The sequence below is a fragment of the Ursus maritimus genome, unplaced genomic scaffold (genome assembly GCF_017311325.1).
Source record: "Ursus maritimus isolate PB19 unplaced genomic scaffold, ASM1731132v1 scaffold_18, whole genome shotgun sequence".
Taxonomy (NCBI): Eukaryota; Metazoa; Chordata; class Mammalia; order Carnivora; family Ursidae; genus Ursus; species Ursus maritimus.
In genome coordinates, this window is record NW_024424230.1 from 20,996,700 (window position 1) to 21,014,387 (window position 17,688).

At 34.3% G+C, this 17,688-nt stretch overlaps 1 protein-coding gene across 1 annotated transcript in view; it reads right to left on the bottom strand.

The window, feature by feature from the left end:
- DCC (DCC netrin 1 receptor) overlaps positions 1-17,688 on the bottom strand; it is a 704,420-nt gene that overhangs the window by 156,015 nt on the left and 530,717 nt on the right. Inside the window, exon 15 of the mRNA XM_008693128.2 lies at positions 3,728-3,922. Within this exon, the coding sequence (XP_008691350.1) occupies positions 3,728-3,922 (195 nt within the window). The remainder of the gene's footprint in view (positions 1-3,727; positions 3,923-17,688) is intronic.

Sequence of the window (17,688 nt, forward strand, 5' to 3'; positions counted from 1 at the left end):
CAGTGACAGAAGAACAAACTGTCCAACTAATTTTATGAGACCAGTATAACTTAAATAAAAAAAATAATAAACTGGATAAAGTCATTACATGAAAAGGAAACTGTAGATAAGTAAACTTCATGAATAGAGTAGGCAAATATACCTCACGAATATAGGTACAAAAAATCCTTAATAAATATTAACAAATCAAATCCAACAATACAAGAAAAGGGTAATACATCGTGACCATGTAGTTTCTAAATGAGAAAGTCAAGATCAGCTACCCTTCAGAAATCAATCAATGTAATTCACCAAATTAAAAAATACTCATAGAGGACGAAAAGGAGAAAAACTATTTCAGAAAAATTCAACAAATACTCATGGTAAAAAGTTCCCAGAAAGCTAGAAAAAGTAGAAAACTTCCTCAATCTGATGAGACACATATGAAGAACCTGAATCTAACCCCCTATTTCATGCCTCCCCTACGATCAGGAACAAGGCAAAAATGCGTGCTTCCACCATGTGTAGTGAACATTTTACTAGAGATCTTAAGAAGGCAAAGGAAAGAAATAAAAGGCGGGAGGTCAGAAGTTAACTGTAAAACTCTTCCTATTTACCTATGATACGCTTGTTTACATGCAAACTCTTAGAGCATTCTCTAGTAACACAAATAGGTGGATTTAACAGGGCTAGGGTACAAGATGAATGCTTAAAACCAACTGTATTCTTCTACTCTAGCACCAACGCGGGAGAATACACGTGAACAATCCCATTCATACACACACACATAGAAAAAGGGACTAAATTTAATAAATACACACACATATATATATATATATTCATATTCATTTAGGGCTCTGAAACTAAAAGGAGTATGGAGTCGAAAGATTAAGGATAAACATCTCACAGTACAAGCGTTGGTTAATGACTATGTGTGCACTAGGTAAGCTTTGTTTTGTAGTCCTGAAGCAGGTCACAGTGCCTGGTATCTAAATACTCAATTATTATGCCTGATAAACAAAATGCTATTTGAACGTTCTGGTCTGTCATCAAAGAGAGGGGGAAGTTTATTGGTCAATTATAAAACAGATAGCTTTTTTATAGTCAAAAATACAACCATGACACTTGAAGTTATAGCTGATGCTACGCTTTAACAGATGATAACTTTCCTTAATTCATTTTTAATTGTGTAACTGTTATACAGTCCTTAAAATATATATTCCCCGATTTAGCTGGTTTATGTTAGACATATCTTAAGTTCTAACTTTTAAAAAGATAAAGGATTCATTCAAACCCACATTCAAACTTAGCAAAGAAACCACCAATTGTTGTTTTTTTTTTTTGTTTTTTAAGATTTTATTTATTTATTTGACAGAGAGAGACAGCCATTGAGAGAAGGAACACAAGCAGGGGGAGTGGGAGAGGAGATCCCAGGACCTTGGGATCACGCCCTGGGCTGAAGGCAGATGCTTAACGACTGAGCCACCCAGGCGCCCCCCAACCAACTGTTTTATTTATCCTATTAAACATTAAGCATACCAGTTTCATAATATCTTTTTGAAAGGTATTTAAAGTATAATTTTTAAAGCTTTAGAAATACAAAGTTGTCTAGGCATTTTATATATTTTTATATGTATATCTAAAACTGTTCCTATTTCATCTATATTAAGATATGTTTAACATACACTTTGGGTAAATAGCAAAACACATGTTGAAAAAATACCAGTTTCTTTGTGTAACTATACAGATACTTGAACAATAACAATAAAACACTATTTTATTTCATATTTTATGTTAAGACATGGAAGTATGTTAGAAGAGTATCAGCTGGTAGAACTTAAATACATGTGCATATACACATATGTGTGTGCACATGTGTGTATGCAAATATATGTGTGTAAATCTCTTTCCGGATACATTTTAAAGTGTAATAAACACATGATTACCTATCATGGAGCTAGGTTCATATCCATTTAACTGTACCAGTTTTCCTAGCTTATTAAGGGAAACTTCTTGTTTTCGTAAGCTTTTGAAGAGAATTTGCCAGTGTTAATCTCCCAAAAGCCTCAACTTTGTGAGCCTTGGAGACTCCTGGAAAGTCTGCTTGTAGTAAGGAACATCATTACCTAAAGGACTTTGTGAAGCAATGCGGTTTTGCTTCATGACTTCATTCTGCATTTGCACCACGTTCTCACTGCTGGGGAGCCTGGGCGTGGCCACAGGGAACCCCCTCTGCTGGATGGCTTCAAGATCGACTGTCAGAGATGACACCCACTGAATAATGGATAAATGACAGTTCCCTGACACAGGTTTGATGGCCATAAAACATGTTCTGGGATTGCCTTAACATTCAAACTCGGGGACTGACTGAGAGAATATTATTTCTAAATGCCAAGCTAATGAGAATTGTGGAGATTTTCAGTAGGCACTTCTCTTACTAGTGTTTGAGGCAATTATAGAGAGAATGGGTCAGAGCAATTTTCCTCCTGCACTGGGAAAATCTTTTCTTGCTACTACAAGCAAAGGTATTCAAATTCAAATCAAGCTTCTCATCACAAATGTTCTGTTTGTGAAAGACATTACAAATAAGTAGCACCCCCACCCCCACCAATCAGGTTGCATTCCCCGTGAGGTCAGTGTACTTCATTGCAAATAATATGGTGTTAAATCAACAGGTAGAATCAACCTGCTCTGTGCTTTATGAGAATAATTTAATTTCTTGACACCCTATATACGACATACATTTCTTTGATTTCTGTTACTGATATAATCCCTTATGATACTATGGAAAATCAGATATAAAATGGATATGAACACTTTTACACTATGTTAGCCCTCTCTGAATAAACAAGTTTTCAATGAATTCAGAAATGTCATAATTCAAGTATTGTATTTATTAAAATGAGGTTGAGTATGATAAGAGACCTTGCAATGTATGCAGACAGCGGTTTGATAACTAAGTTTACAGGCTTGATTGAAAATTCCTGATTCACCTTTTGTTTTATAGTCATAATGGCATAGCCACAAAGTTTTACTTATAAATGTTAAGGGAAAAGAAGGCAAGGTAACTAGATAATTTAGTGTTAAAGAAAAATTGACAGGGATGCCTGCGTGGCTCAGTTGGTTAAGCATCTGCCTTCAGCTCAGGTCGTGATCCCAAGGTCCTGGGATGGAGTCCCGCATTGGGCTCCTTGCTCAGTGGGGAGCCTGCTTCTCCCTCTGCCTGCTGCTTCCCCTGCTTGTGCTCTTTTGCTCTCTCTCTCTTTCAGTCAAATAAATAAAATATAAAAAAAAAGAAAAAGAAAGAAAAATTGACAGAATATCTTCCTAGTGAGACAAAAATGAAAAAAAATGTGTTGACTTTCTTTTTATAAGAATTATTAAGATTAGAAGTTTCCATTAACCAGTGGGAAAAAAAATAATACAATTCTCTTTTTGTATTCTATGACTTATAAGCAAAAGTATACAGCAGAGCACCCACCGCTGTGAATATCTCTAGATAAAATTCCCCAATTGAAAATCCAGAGAGGAAAAACATGGGGTGTGTGTGCGTGTGTGCATGTGTGCGTGTGTGTGTGTGTGTGTATGTATAGATTGACAGAAGATAGAAAAAGAGAGAGACTTGTTTTATGAATTAATATGTGTCACAAATTAAAATAAAATTCCAAAGAACAAGTTTCTAAGAAAGAAAATAATTTCAAATAAATTATTTATTTCCCTTAATAGAATAAAAATCACAGCTACTCACCTAACCTCTCAATGGAATAATACCGTTGTTTACTATCCACACGCACTGTCTCGGCATAAGGGCTCCCAACACCATAACCAATAATGTAACCTCGCACCACGATGTTTGGGTTCAAGGGCGGAGTCCAACTCATGATGATGCAGTTGGTCTGGGGCCTCACGTGAAGAGAGCTCGGTTGGTCAGGGACTTGAGACTCTAGAATTCAAGAAGAGGCATCAGTCGTCTGTCTCATACTAGAACATAGAGCACGCTAATACTTCCCATTTAGGCAAGACTTAATATCATATTCCATAGACCCTCAAATGGTTCATCACTTACTGCCCAATTCCTCCTTATGTCAGCACGTGATACATTTTCCATGTTTGACTTGACTTTCACATAGTTTCTTAAACACAGAGGGCATTGAGTTCCTTCCATAGACACGTAGCATCATGCATCTTTATTCTAATAGTTTTTTCCTTGGGCTGCCCCTCCCCCCCATAAATCTTCTTAGGTATCATCAATACTGAGTAAAATCAGAGAGGATGTAAGAATAATAGAAAGGGAAATGAAATGTCAAAGTGGTCTTGCTCAAGGATTATTTACTCTGATTTAACTAAAAAACAAAAGTAGAGCAGTCTTTTCTTAAATTGTCAGGAGAGACAGTTTAGGGCCATGATTTGCTCAGCATGAATAGGATTGCCCTTGACCCATAATTTAGTGCATCTCTGAAAAGCACATTCATTGTTAAAGGAAAGGAGACAGTGGCTGGGATTGCAGCCACACAACCTTTGGAGTGTGCAAACTTGGTTTCAAACCAGGCTCTGTCATTTACTAGCTGTGCACTCTCATGAAGTTATTTATCTTCTCTGAGATTACCTTCTACTTAAATTGGCATTCCAAATACTGATTGCCTCAAAGCTTGAGCTCTGGAAGTAAGAGTTTCAATTTGTACTGTATACTCACCATCTCAGAGAAACCTTAAGACCTTATTCATCCTGTCTCCTTTTCCTCATGTGTAGAATGAGGCCAAAGATAGCAATGGTCTCATAGGATGCTGAGAAGATTTAATGAGATAATGCATAAAAGTGCTCTCATTATGAATAGTACCGACTGATGTTAGCTGTTAGGGAGTAAATGTATGTGCTACCTGGACATAAATTTTCTTTGAAGGAGATTATGTGTTGAAAATTAATAAATTGGAATTCTGGCTTTAAATCATCCTTCTTCCCTCTGATACCATCCCTAAAGAAATGATGCATTTTCTCGATGATTATCATCATTCACTTAATAAATATTTATAGAGCACCTACTATGTTTGGGGAGTGGGGCAGGGTACCCACGATGATTAGGATGCAGGACAGAGTGAATATGGCCAGCATAAAACATGCACCTTTGGAGTTTACACTTTCATGGGAAAGACAAGTAAAAAGGTAGTTATAATATACTATGATACATATTTTGATAGGACTAATACAAGCATATATACCCTATTTTTTTGAAAATCACAGAAGTATTCTGGAAAGAAATTTAAGAAAGAATGTGCCCATCTAAACTTCAGTAGTCCATTAAGTGTTTGGCACCGTACCTGGCGATTGATGGGTACTCAAAAATATAAGTGATGTGAACCTTATTCAAACTACTTGTGTTCATTATTTCTTTCTTAACTGATAATCTCTAAAGGTAACATATGTCAGATTATGCAAGAGTTTGATGACTAAAGGTAATATTAAAATATATTTTTTCCTTGATGTAATAGCAAAAGGTGATAAAATCTTTTACCAACTTTAGCCACCTCCAACACACATGCTTCTAGCTTAAGTGATATATGGAAGCATGTCTTTTATTAAAGTTTTTAAATTAGGTCCCATACTAACAGTTTTTCAAAAGACACTACATTCTAAAGATGCTGTATCAGCAGCATTTTCTAAAGTAGCTTTTTTTTTCTGAAGATGCCCATTTGTGAACAAAATGGGACAAGCTTTTATTTGTCTGCCCTAAAGAAGCCTGTGACATAATATGCAAAGGTGTCATAAAAAATTATCTCAAAATGTGGATATAAACCTTAACAACAGAAACACAATGTTTGTGAAGGATTTTCTACTATAAACCTTAAGGAGAAGTAATAAAAGAGATAAAAGGAATGGATTAATACTTTTCAACTCTATTGCCACAGAGGCTCTCCAGTGTCCTTGAAATGTAATGGGCTCTACAGTGAATTCTGTTGAACACTTTTGAAGCTTTTGCAATAATTACCGAAAACAACAAGAAAATCTGTCTGATCTTATATTTAGAAAATGAACTAAATGCAATGACTTCTTAAAAACAATATGAAAACCTAATGATTTTAATGACAATTTTCAATATCTTTTAGAATAAAAGAAAAAAATATTTAAAATGTTTTCTGAACAATAACTTCTCCATCTTTCTGCAAACCATACAGTAGCTCCCCTACAAGTTAGTTAGGTCAGTATAATACAGAATTGGATCCCTTAGAGCTTTATAAAGCAAATAGGGTAATGAGTGCACAAACACTCTTGAAGAAGAGGGACTCTTGGTACATAATACTTATCTTTTTTTTTTTTCACTGCATAAAAGTAGTTTCAATCCTAGATCCAAACCTTATAACAATTTTAACATGATAAAAATAAGGGTGTCAATACATAAGAATATATGCTGTCTCCCCAGCAAAATTCTTAATGGGCTTTACCACCCCTGTAGGATCATAGGGCCATAAGAAAGGGTGCCCATCAAGGCAGCAGTAGACTTAAGCCATTTATAATATATGGCGTCGTCATAAAGATAACTGTGTTAGGAGATGGTTCATAACCCGGAATAGCCAGTTTGTACCCAGCTCCTCACTTCTTAATGTAAAGACAGAAATGACATTTTCCTTTTATGCGACCTGAGTCAGTTTTCTCTAACACAGATGACCTTATGGATTAGGAAAATGGTTACTACTGGAATGAACTATAAAACATCAATTTAGAAAATTTGCCATGAAAGTATGTGACATGTTTGAAGGCTGAAACTGAAATTCACTACTCAGAAGTACACGAAAGATTTTACAAGTATCTCTAGGACAATAATTCAGTATACAAAGCATACGAAAGTATTAAGGTAATTATGGAAATAATTTGAAACCAAAGAACTTTTTGCCTGAGTATATAAAGCATACGAAAGTATTAAGGTAATTATGGAAATAATTTGAAACCAAAGAACTTTTTGCCTGAGTATATAAAGCATACGGAAGTATTAAGGTAACTATTGAAATAATATGAAACCAAAGAACACATTTTGCCTGAAATATCCAAATTAATGAGCCCCAAATTTCTACTGAAATCTGAATTATCACAGTAACTAGGTCAACTGCCATTCTTGATTACACTATGAAATTATGGATTCAGTCTTGGTTTAATTTGTTCCTAAAGAATAGTTATTATTTTTTGAGTGACAATTGCAATTTTCACTAATGAGTACAGTGTTCACAGATAGCACATTAGGAAATTTATCATATTAATCCCCATGACGTTTCAAAAATTATTGTGCATCTCCTATGTGCCAGTCATAGTTCTAGGTACTGGGGATATAGTTGTTTGGGAAGTAAGACTAATAAAATAAGAATAAACACACAAGGAAATTGGGAGATCTTGTTAAGTGCTATGCTGATGGAATAGTAAGGTATTCCTGGTAGAGTCTAAGGTGAATGACCAGGAGGAGCCAGTCAAGCAAACAGCAGGCTGGAAGAGGGAATAAATACTACAAAGGCTGCATAGCAAGAATGAGCTCGGCATTTGGAGAAATCGAAAAAGGTCGTTGTGCCTGGACTAAGAAGAGAAATGAAGAAGAGAGAAAGAAAGTTACCCAGTGGGAATGTAAAATGGTACAAATGCTATGAAAGACAGAATGGCAGTTTAAAAAATAGAATTACCATAAGATCCAACAATTCCACTTCTGGGATATTCACCAAAGAATTGAAAGCAAGGACTCAAACAGGTATTTGTACACCTGTATTCACAGCATAGTCATTCACAATAGCCAAAAAGTAGGTGAGACTCAGGTATCCATCAACAGATGAATGGATAAACAAATTGGGCTATATATATATACAATGGCATATTTTTCAGCTTTCAAAAGAAGGAAATTCTGACACATGCTATAACATGGGTGAGCCTTTAGGACATTATGGTAAGTGAAATAAGCTGGTCACAAAAGGACTAAAATTGTATGATTCCGCTTCTATGAGATACCCAGAGTAGTCAAGTTCTGAGATAGAAAGTAGAATGGTGATTGCTAGGGGTTGAGAGGAGGGTGGAGTAGGGAGTTATTGTTTAATGGGTAGAGTTCCAGTTTTGCAAGACAAAAAGAGTTTTGGAAGAGAGTGGTTTTGATAATGGTCACACAACAGTGTGAATGTACTTAAAGACACTGAACTGTACACTTGAAAATAGTTAAGATGGTTACTTTTATGTTATGTGCATTTTAAAACAATTTTAAAAATTAGGAAATCCTAAATATGTATTTTTACTTGTCTGGGTGGCCATTGTGGAAATGTAGTATGCATATTTGGGACATTTGGGAGGTGAAATCCACAGAGGTATAAACTGGATGTGAATGGTGTGGGAAAGAGACTCAATGACAACTCACAGATCTTTGGCTTGGGTGGTTTTGGGTGGATGAGCTACTGAGATGAAGACAAACAAGGAAGTTCTTGGGTCATGTTAGATTTGAGATGCCTATTAGTCATATCTGTGGCTATCTCAGGGACGTACATGGGTATGTAAGTTTGGGGTTGTAGTGAAAGGCCATGGTCAGATACACAGATGTGAAAGTCATCAACATATAGATGGTATTGAAAATAAATGTGCATGAATAGAGATATAGTGTGAGCATGTATGTAAACAAAATGCAAATAAGATCATGTCAAATAAATAATACCACTCCAAACTCCTTCAAGTCTTCCCATAGTACATTGTAAGGTCCAATTCCTTACCATGGCCTAAAAGGTCGTGTATGATCTACTCCCTTCCGCCTTAGCTCTCTATCTTCATCTCCAACCACTTTCCCCTTTGCTCACCTTACCCCAGCCATCTTCTACACACCGGACACTTTGTTGTTCCTCAAACATGCCAAGCATGCTCTGGCCTCAGGGCATCTGTGTTTGCTCTACCATCTTTCTGGGAAGCTCTCTCTCAGATATGTCTTCTTCCCTTATCCCCTTCAGGTCTCTGTTATTTAATTTCCAACTTCAGCCTTCCCTGGGTACCGTATTTAAAATTGCAATCTTTCCCTAATCTCTAATCTAATAATCACCTGTCTTATCTTTTTTTTCCCCTTAGGATTTATTGCCATTAATTGGGCTTCCTATTTAATGTGATTATTTCATTATTCTTTGTCTCATCTCCTTCCATAAATTCTCTAACTCCTGTACCTAGAACAGTTCCTGACACAACGTGCTCAAAAATACGTGAGCAACATCTACACTTTCTATAAGGTTCAATATAACTGTTATTACATGACTGTCATTAACTATAAAATTACCAAAATTTTATATAGCTCTCTCACGTTAAGAATTTTAAGAAAAAAAGGAAATAAGAGAGAAATGAAACAAGATGAAAACACAGTTATTAAAGTTGTTTTCTCTTAGTGGCCAGAGAGATTTGTGTCTGCTGGCTCCTGCTAATGAAAGTGATTGCTGTTGTGTACCGTCTGCTATGGACGGCTCTACCATGCGGCGTCAGGCAGCGGGTGCTTTTGACAAATACTCACATATCTGTTCTCGATTTAGTGTGCTGCATTTTATGGGTCATTTTGTTAGAGTTTTTTTCTAGTCCTTAATAGCCTATATTTCTTTACAGGGAATTACATACGGCAATTGATAGAGCCATATTCTATCTTTCCAGACCATTCGGATACATACTTATGTGTTATTTCTGTTGGTGGGGTCTGTTCTCACCAACAGACATCAGCTTCCTCAAGCCACTAATGTCTATAAACTTTGAATGTTATTTGTTTATTTATTGTAGTGAATAATCACTTCTATTTACCAATAAACTACACCTTCTTTTTATTTTGTTTGTTCATTTACTTATTTATTTTTGCTTTACTCCTACCATCTTTTCAGTATTAACTATTTACTTTTTATTTTAAAAATTTATATGCAGCAAATTCACTCAGTGGTATGCAAGTGGAGTCATGTATCCACCACTCCCATCATGGGACAAAACAGTTCCATCACCCTCAAACTGTCCTTTTTCCTTCCAGTGTTGAGGAAAATGGCCTCCATCTGTTGAGTTCTTGATTTGACAAATACCAACAGAAAGTTAAGATACCTGTCTAGGGAGGAGGTTGGCATGTCAAATAGAATACAGGAAAAAACACAATGAAGTCAATTTTATTTACAACTCCTGAGTTCTTGAGTGGGAAAACCAAAGCTTGATAGTGAGAGGCGACACGCTTGATGTGGCTTTCTAAGACCGCTGTGGGATCAGAGCCTATCAATATCTGGGAGATTTATTTTCTCAATTTAGAGTTCAGGGACACCAACTTCAAAAAACATAGAATCTCACTAGAATCTTATGTCTTCCTACCATGATGACTTTTATCAGCTACCTCATACTGAATAATCTCCAGATTTGGAGATAATTATTATTATTCAGATAATAAATCTTATTCTTTAACAGGGCATGGGGAGTAGGGTCTCAGTCCTTGCCAAAGGATGTACTTCCATGAATTTTTCAGGCTCATTTTCCTCCAACTGGATTAAAACCCTACTCTCGGGGCGCCTGGGTGGCGCAGTCGTTAAGCGTCTGCCTTCGGCTCAGGGTGTGATCCCAGCATTCTGGGATCGCGCCCCACATCAGGCTCCTCTGCTAGGAGCCTGCTTCTTCCTCTCCCACTCCCCCTGCTTGTGTTCCCTCTCTCGCTGGCTATCTCTGTCAAATAAATAAATAAATAAATAATCTTAAAAAAAAAAAACCCTACTTTCTCAAAACTATAGACTAATTTACTCCAAAAAACCCTAAAAACAAGAAGCTCAGTATCTCTAAAATCTTATGCCAAGCAGCTCACTAGAAAACTTGAGTTTTCATTTTAACATCTTACTTGAAGAAAAGGTAATGCATTTCTACATGTAAATAAAAATATACCAAATAAAGCAAAGCATGTTTCTAGCTCTCATTCATCTGAAATTGTTTTTGACTGTAAGAATGGACATTAATAGAGAATCAAACTATATAAATTGTATGAGTTAAACATAACTAATACCTGGCTATGAATGCTTACATATTGACCCATCTATTCAATATTAATTGAACATCTACGATGTAGCCTAAGGCACCATGCCAAGCAGCGAGAAGTTCAAATCAAATAAAGCATAGTCTTGCTTCTAGTCTGCTGAGAAGAGTGGGATAGATGCTCATGGCATGCCCAAGAGCAGACTTAGAGGAAAGACATCTGAATGAAACTCAGATAGGAAAAGCTTCCTAGAAGTTAAACATCCAGCGAGTTTTGAAGGACAAGTAGATGTAAAGTCCTGTGAAGGGCACTCTGGCAAAAGAAACACTAAGTGTGAAAGTATGAGATATGATGGAGTGCATCTGGAGAGATGCATACATATGCAAAGATGTCATGGAATGTCAGACTAGAGGATATGGGCAGGACCACAACAGGAATGATCTGAATAGAGAAATGACATCATCAGATCTGGTTATGAAAAATCACTCTGGCAGCATGATGGAATCTAGAGAGGAGCAAACTGGTGTCAGAAGACCAGGTGGGAGGCTATTTTCAGTTGACAAAGGATGACAGCCTGACATAAAATAGAATGGTGGGACTGGAGAGGAGAGGATGGATTCCAAGTCTGTTAGGGAAGTAGAAATGACAGGCTTGGGGTATATGGGTAGTGAGCAATAATGGAGGAATTGAGGACAGGGAATCTGCTGACTTGGATGACTGGTGGATATGGGTACCACTCCCAATGTGAAGAACACAGGAGGGAGGACACAATCTTCTATAGTAGGAATGATACCTTAAGAGATCATCTCATCTCACAACCTCTAATTGCACAAAAGGATGGGTGTTTGAGCCCTCCATCTTTATTACACTTGAAACTACCAAAAGAAAAAACAACAAAATCTTTAAAACCATCCTTGACCCTTCTATTTTTGATTTATATAAGAAGTGATAACTTTGCTCTCTTTTGCCTTCAATCCCATCACTAGAATCAACCACTGCCAACTAGTTTGATATAAGGGAAGGAAAACTTTATGTTCTACCAGAAGTACTGGGAATAGTCTCAACATTTATTGAATAATGTGCTGGTTGAAATGCCAACTTCATTTTAAAGTTTATTTCTCAAATATAGCAAGAAATATTTCTGTCCTCTATATTCTGTTACACTGATCTAACTTGTCTATTTCTATGCCAGACAGTACTATATTGATTTTAAATCAGGCTTTATTGTAAATGTTAAGGTTTATTCTACTTTTCAAATTTTCTCGAAATTCTTTTACATTTATTCTTCCATATGAAGTTAATTCTGATTGGAAGTGTATTAATCATTCATTTGGGAAGAACTAGCATTTATATAATGGTAACATTTTGTATCAAAAATATATTCCTATTTATTCATGTCTTATATTGTATCTTTAAATAAAATGTCATTTTCTTCATCTACATTTATTTAGTTTGTTTAATTTAGTCTTAGATATTATAATTTAGGTTGCCATATGAATGCATTTCTTTTCTTTTTAAGGTTTGAACTAATTATCGTCAGTATAAGATAAAGCTATTGTGTGTGCATTTATGTATATATTGCCCTATTAAATTTCCTTATAAATTCTAATAGGTTTTTAGTATAGTTTCTTGGAATTTCCAAATACGCAATCACACTGTTTATAAAAATAACATTTCTTTCCTTCTGTAATAAAATGTTATAGCTTTTTAAATTTTTTTTATGTGTTTGTTTATTTCTCACCAAAACCTCTACACTTTGTTAAATAACAGAAATAGTAGGAAACATCTGTGGTTTGTTTGAATCTTAAAGACAATGTATTTAGTATTTTGTTATTAGCAGAATGCTTGCTTTTAGTTTTTACAAAACAATAACATTTCAAAGGTTTCCTTATATTCACATATTAACATGAGTTTTAAAAAATTGATAATGACTGCCTAATTTTACAAAATGTGTTCTTGCATATATTGATATAATTATATGGCAATGACCCTTTAAATTATTATGATATATTATGATATAATTATATGACAATGCCCTTTTAATTAGATGATGGGCTTTTAAGACATATTGAATATATTCCCTGCTTTTGTATCAGAAGAGAATACATCTATTCCCCTATTCCTCTAATGCAGGCAATAAAGTTTTATCATCATGAACAAGAAGAAGCTTCATAAAGCAAGTGGTTATTAGTATTTCATATCCCTGAGATCTAATTTATGAAAACCAGCAACAACAATAAGCATTTGTTGAGTGCTTCATATGTATCAGACACATTGCTTAGTACTTTCTTGCCGTTATCATAGCTAATTCTCACACAGATCTGTTGAGATGGATACTGTTGTTACACCCTATTTACAGAAGAGAAAACTCAGGTCTTAGGGAAGTTAAGTTACTTGTGCATGATAATACAGTGAGTGGAGCAGAATTCAATTCCAGTTATTAGGACTTCAGAGCCGAGAACCTTATCCACTACGTTACACTTAGAAAAAGTCAAGGAAGTCATAAAGGGATCAAACATTTCATGACTATATTAAAAAGTCTGCTATGGTGAAGGAAAGGATTTGAAACTTCTTTGAACATTTATCCAAGTCTAAATAATTTGTGCCACCCTTTGTATAGTGGAGCTCTAAGATTTTGAACAACCACTTGCCCAAGAACTAAAGCAGATTTTAAATTGGTTTCAACACACAGTTTGGCTTTGCCTACAACACTCCTTATAGGTAAGATGAATTCGACTTGAATGAGAATAAGGGCCTAGATTCTTCAATTTCATGACGGATTGCCTGCTATATCAATAGCTCATCTCATTCGCAAGTCTTTTTGTCAACCAGTAACCCAGAATATCATGGATGGCTCCTGTCAAAAGCCCATGTGAAAGAAATCCTTTTTCATGACATGCCACTTAGACCTACATTCCTCTGTGCATAAAATCACATTCTAACATCGTTATATCTCCAGAGGGCTACATTTGTGAGCTCACTGGAGTAAACCCTACTTCTTACCCTCAAATTGATATCTTTAACTTGAATGTATTTTAACAGCATGTCATTGGCTTTCACCAAGAATTTTATCAAATAATAGGCAAGCAAAAATAATTTCTGCATTTGTTGAAAGTAAAAGAAAAAAAATCCATTTTTTAAAACTTTCCCTAGTATTTTTTAATCTAGTAGATATATAAGTAAACAAGATTGCTTAGATATTAGGTGCTAAAAGTGATATTCTAGATATAATATGATTTCTTTTGGACCAATGAATTATTTGAAAATATGTTTTTATATTTCCAAGTGTATTGGATATCATATTATTGATTATTAGTTTAATTACATTGTGATCAATGAAGGTGTTTAGTATTATCCAAGAACTTTAATATCCGTTTTCTTACAGCCAAGCACTAAATATTCTTTGGATGCTTAGGGAAAAAAAAACGTGACCCTCTAACTGTGTGAATATTTCAGTTGTGATAGGTAAATCTGCAGAATTCCTTCTGTTTAAATTTTTTTTTCCAATTCTGAGAGAGATGTGTAAAAATCCGTGAATGTAACATTGGTCTTTATATACAACTTCCAGTTTACAAACCTACAGAAACTAGAGAAACAAGTTTAATAAAATCACAAGAAATAATTAGACAAAAACAAATATTAGGGCTGTTGAAACTAGAGGACAAAAAGCTACACTTTTTAATAAATCCAAGTAGGAAAAAAGGAATTGGGTTAGATCAAGAGCCTGAGGGGATACAAATACAATAGTCAAATTATGGAAAGAGCCCAGATGTCCATTGACTGATGAATGGATAAAGAACATGAGGTATATATGTACAATAGAATATTACTCAGCCATCAAAAAGAATAATATCTTGCCATTTGCAATGATGTGGATGGAACTAGAGTGTATTATGCGAAGCGAAATAAGGCAGCCAGAGAAAGGCAAATACCATATGATTTCACTCATATGTGGAATTTAAGAAACAAAATAGATGAACATATGGGAGGGGGAGAAAAAGAGAGAGAAACAAACCATAAGAGACTCTTAATTATAAGAGAACAAACTGAGGTTTGAGGCAGGTGGGTGGGGGATGGGCTAGATGGGTGATGAATATTAAGGAGGACACTTGTTATAATGAGCACTGGGTGTTGTACGTAAGTGATGAACCACTGAATTTGACTCCTGAAACCAACATTGCACTGTATGTTATCTAATTAGAATTTAAATAAGAAGTTGAAAAGAAAAAATAAATTAAAAACTGTATACAGTGTGTGATCCTAGATTCAATTCTTGTTTATACAAATGATCTGTAAAGAAAGTTTCTTGGGGTCCACTGAAGAAATTGGAATATGATCAGGATTTTAGGTAAAATCATAATCTGCAAAAATAAAAATGAAAAGAACTGAAAACAAAAGTCTGAAGAACAGTTAAGCATCATATGTTCTCATTTGAGTTATATCTATATTTTTTCATTATAATATATACCTATTTTACATATGCATGCATATATTTACATGTGTATAAAGAGAGAAATTAGAGGATATGCATTAGAGTGTTAAGTGTGATAATCTGATCATCTTTGGATGGTGAGACTTGTGTTGCTTTGTTGTCTGTATTTTCCACTTACAACTGTATACCTACTGCTTCTATAATGATGAATGTGTACTCAAATGTTAGTGTGGGTTTGCAAATTTTTCTATAAAGATCTGTCAAGATTTGCTTAAGTAGTACGAATTTATGTTATAAAAGCCATATATTTATAAGTAATACATATTTCTTTGACAACTTATATATTTTTAATAAATCAATCCTTTTATCATTATGTAGCGACTGCCTACCCCTAAAGAAGTTGTTGGCCTTAAGAAAGTTACCAAAAAAACCCCTACACTTGTTTTTTATTAGGATGACTGCTATTTTTCCCCATCTATTTTCAAATCTTAACATTTGTAAATATTGTCAGTTGTAAATACTATAGATCTGGATGTTTTCAAAATTTCACTTAGTAATCTATCCTTGAACTGGTGAGTTTAGTATACTTATATTTATTGTTATTATATATTAAAATTAATTTATATGATTTTATCATGCACTTTTAATTTTCTTTTTGTTCATAACAAGTTATTTTTATTTTTTTATGATTTCATTTGTATTGGCTGAAAAGCCCCTCCCCCTGTTTTTTTTTTTTTTTTCTTTTCTACCATGTAAGAAATAATATAATCTATATCCTTCTGGCTGTAATATTTTCAATTTTGAGATCACATATATATTGTAGTCTAAAGTTAATTATATCTTTACTTTTCACAAGAACATTATAAAAACAATTTCAAAGCTGTTTAACTTCCACAATCTCCTTTTCATTACCACCTCATATTCACCAACTTTTTAAATTCTCCAAAATACGATTTTCATTTTAGGCAATCACAATTTGTTCAGTTGTACCCATATGTTATATTATTTTGTTTATTCACTTTCTCTAATAGTCACTCTGGTTATTTTCTTTCTCTCTTTCTCCTCTTTTTTTTTTTTTTTTAAGTACATTCTTTACAAAACGGATAGTGGTGGTAAAGTCTATTTTTCTTTTTGTAAAGGGTGTTTATGTGTTTCCTTTCCTTGAATAATTATTTAGTTGGATATACAATTCTTTAATGATAGTAATTTTTTAAATCAGCACTTTGAGGATATTCATTGTTTTCTGCTTTAATTGTCGCTATTGGGGAGTCTTCATCAATATAATTGTAGTCCCTAAAGAAGTAATCTCTCCTAGAGGCAGGTTAAGCTCTTCTTTTGTCTTTATCTTTGGTATACAATGTATCAAAGGTAAAGCATTGGTCCTGAATCTGATAATCCATGTATTTCACCAATTCTGGAAAACTCTCTTATCTCTTCTAAAATTATTTCTCCTCCATTCTTTATTTTCTTTTCGAATTGTGTTGAAGCATGTTAAACTTTCTCAGTCCATGTTTTGTCTTTTACGTTCTCTTATTTTTTTCTGTGTGTATTTTTACGCTGTTCCAAGCATTTAAAAGGATTCTTTCTCAGATCTGGTTTGATCTGAATTTTTTGGAAGACATATTGTTTACATATTTTAAGTGTTACATGTTTGAGATTTAATGTTTCATGACTTGTGTCTTTATTTGTAGTTATCAATATGAAATTATTCATCCATTTCATTCATGTTTATATGTGTATATGTATGTGTGTCTGTACTGAACATGTATATGTGTATATATGTATGTATATTTGCCTGTGTGTATGTCTGTCTGTGTACGCACATGTGTATGTATATGTGGGATATATGTGTATGCCTCTGTGTGTATGTACGCATGTGTACGTGTATGCATGTGTGTATATATTGTATATCTGTATGCATGTGTATATATGCATGTGTGTATGCATACATGTGCACGTGTGTCTGTGTATGTATGTATGCATGTATGTACATACGTATGCATGCATGTATGTATTGTTATTATCACCCTGGAATCCTATTAATTTGTACCCTGTTAATCCTTTGACTAATTTTCATTTCTCCAATATTTTTTCCTTTGTTTTAAAAACACATAGTTTCATCTTGTTTTTAACAGGATCTGAAAGTCTCTCCCTTCTACAAAAGAGGTTAATTCAGTTTTGTTCAATTTTAGAATTTCTCTCACTAAAAATATTTTCCATTTTTCCTTTCTAGTAACTTTATTTTCTTTTCTATTTCTGTACTTTGCTTATAACATACTTATTTTTATTTTTCCAATAATTTAGAAAGTACATA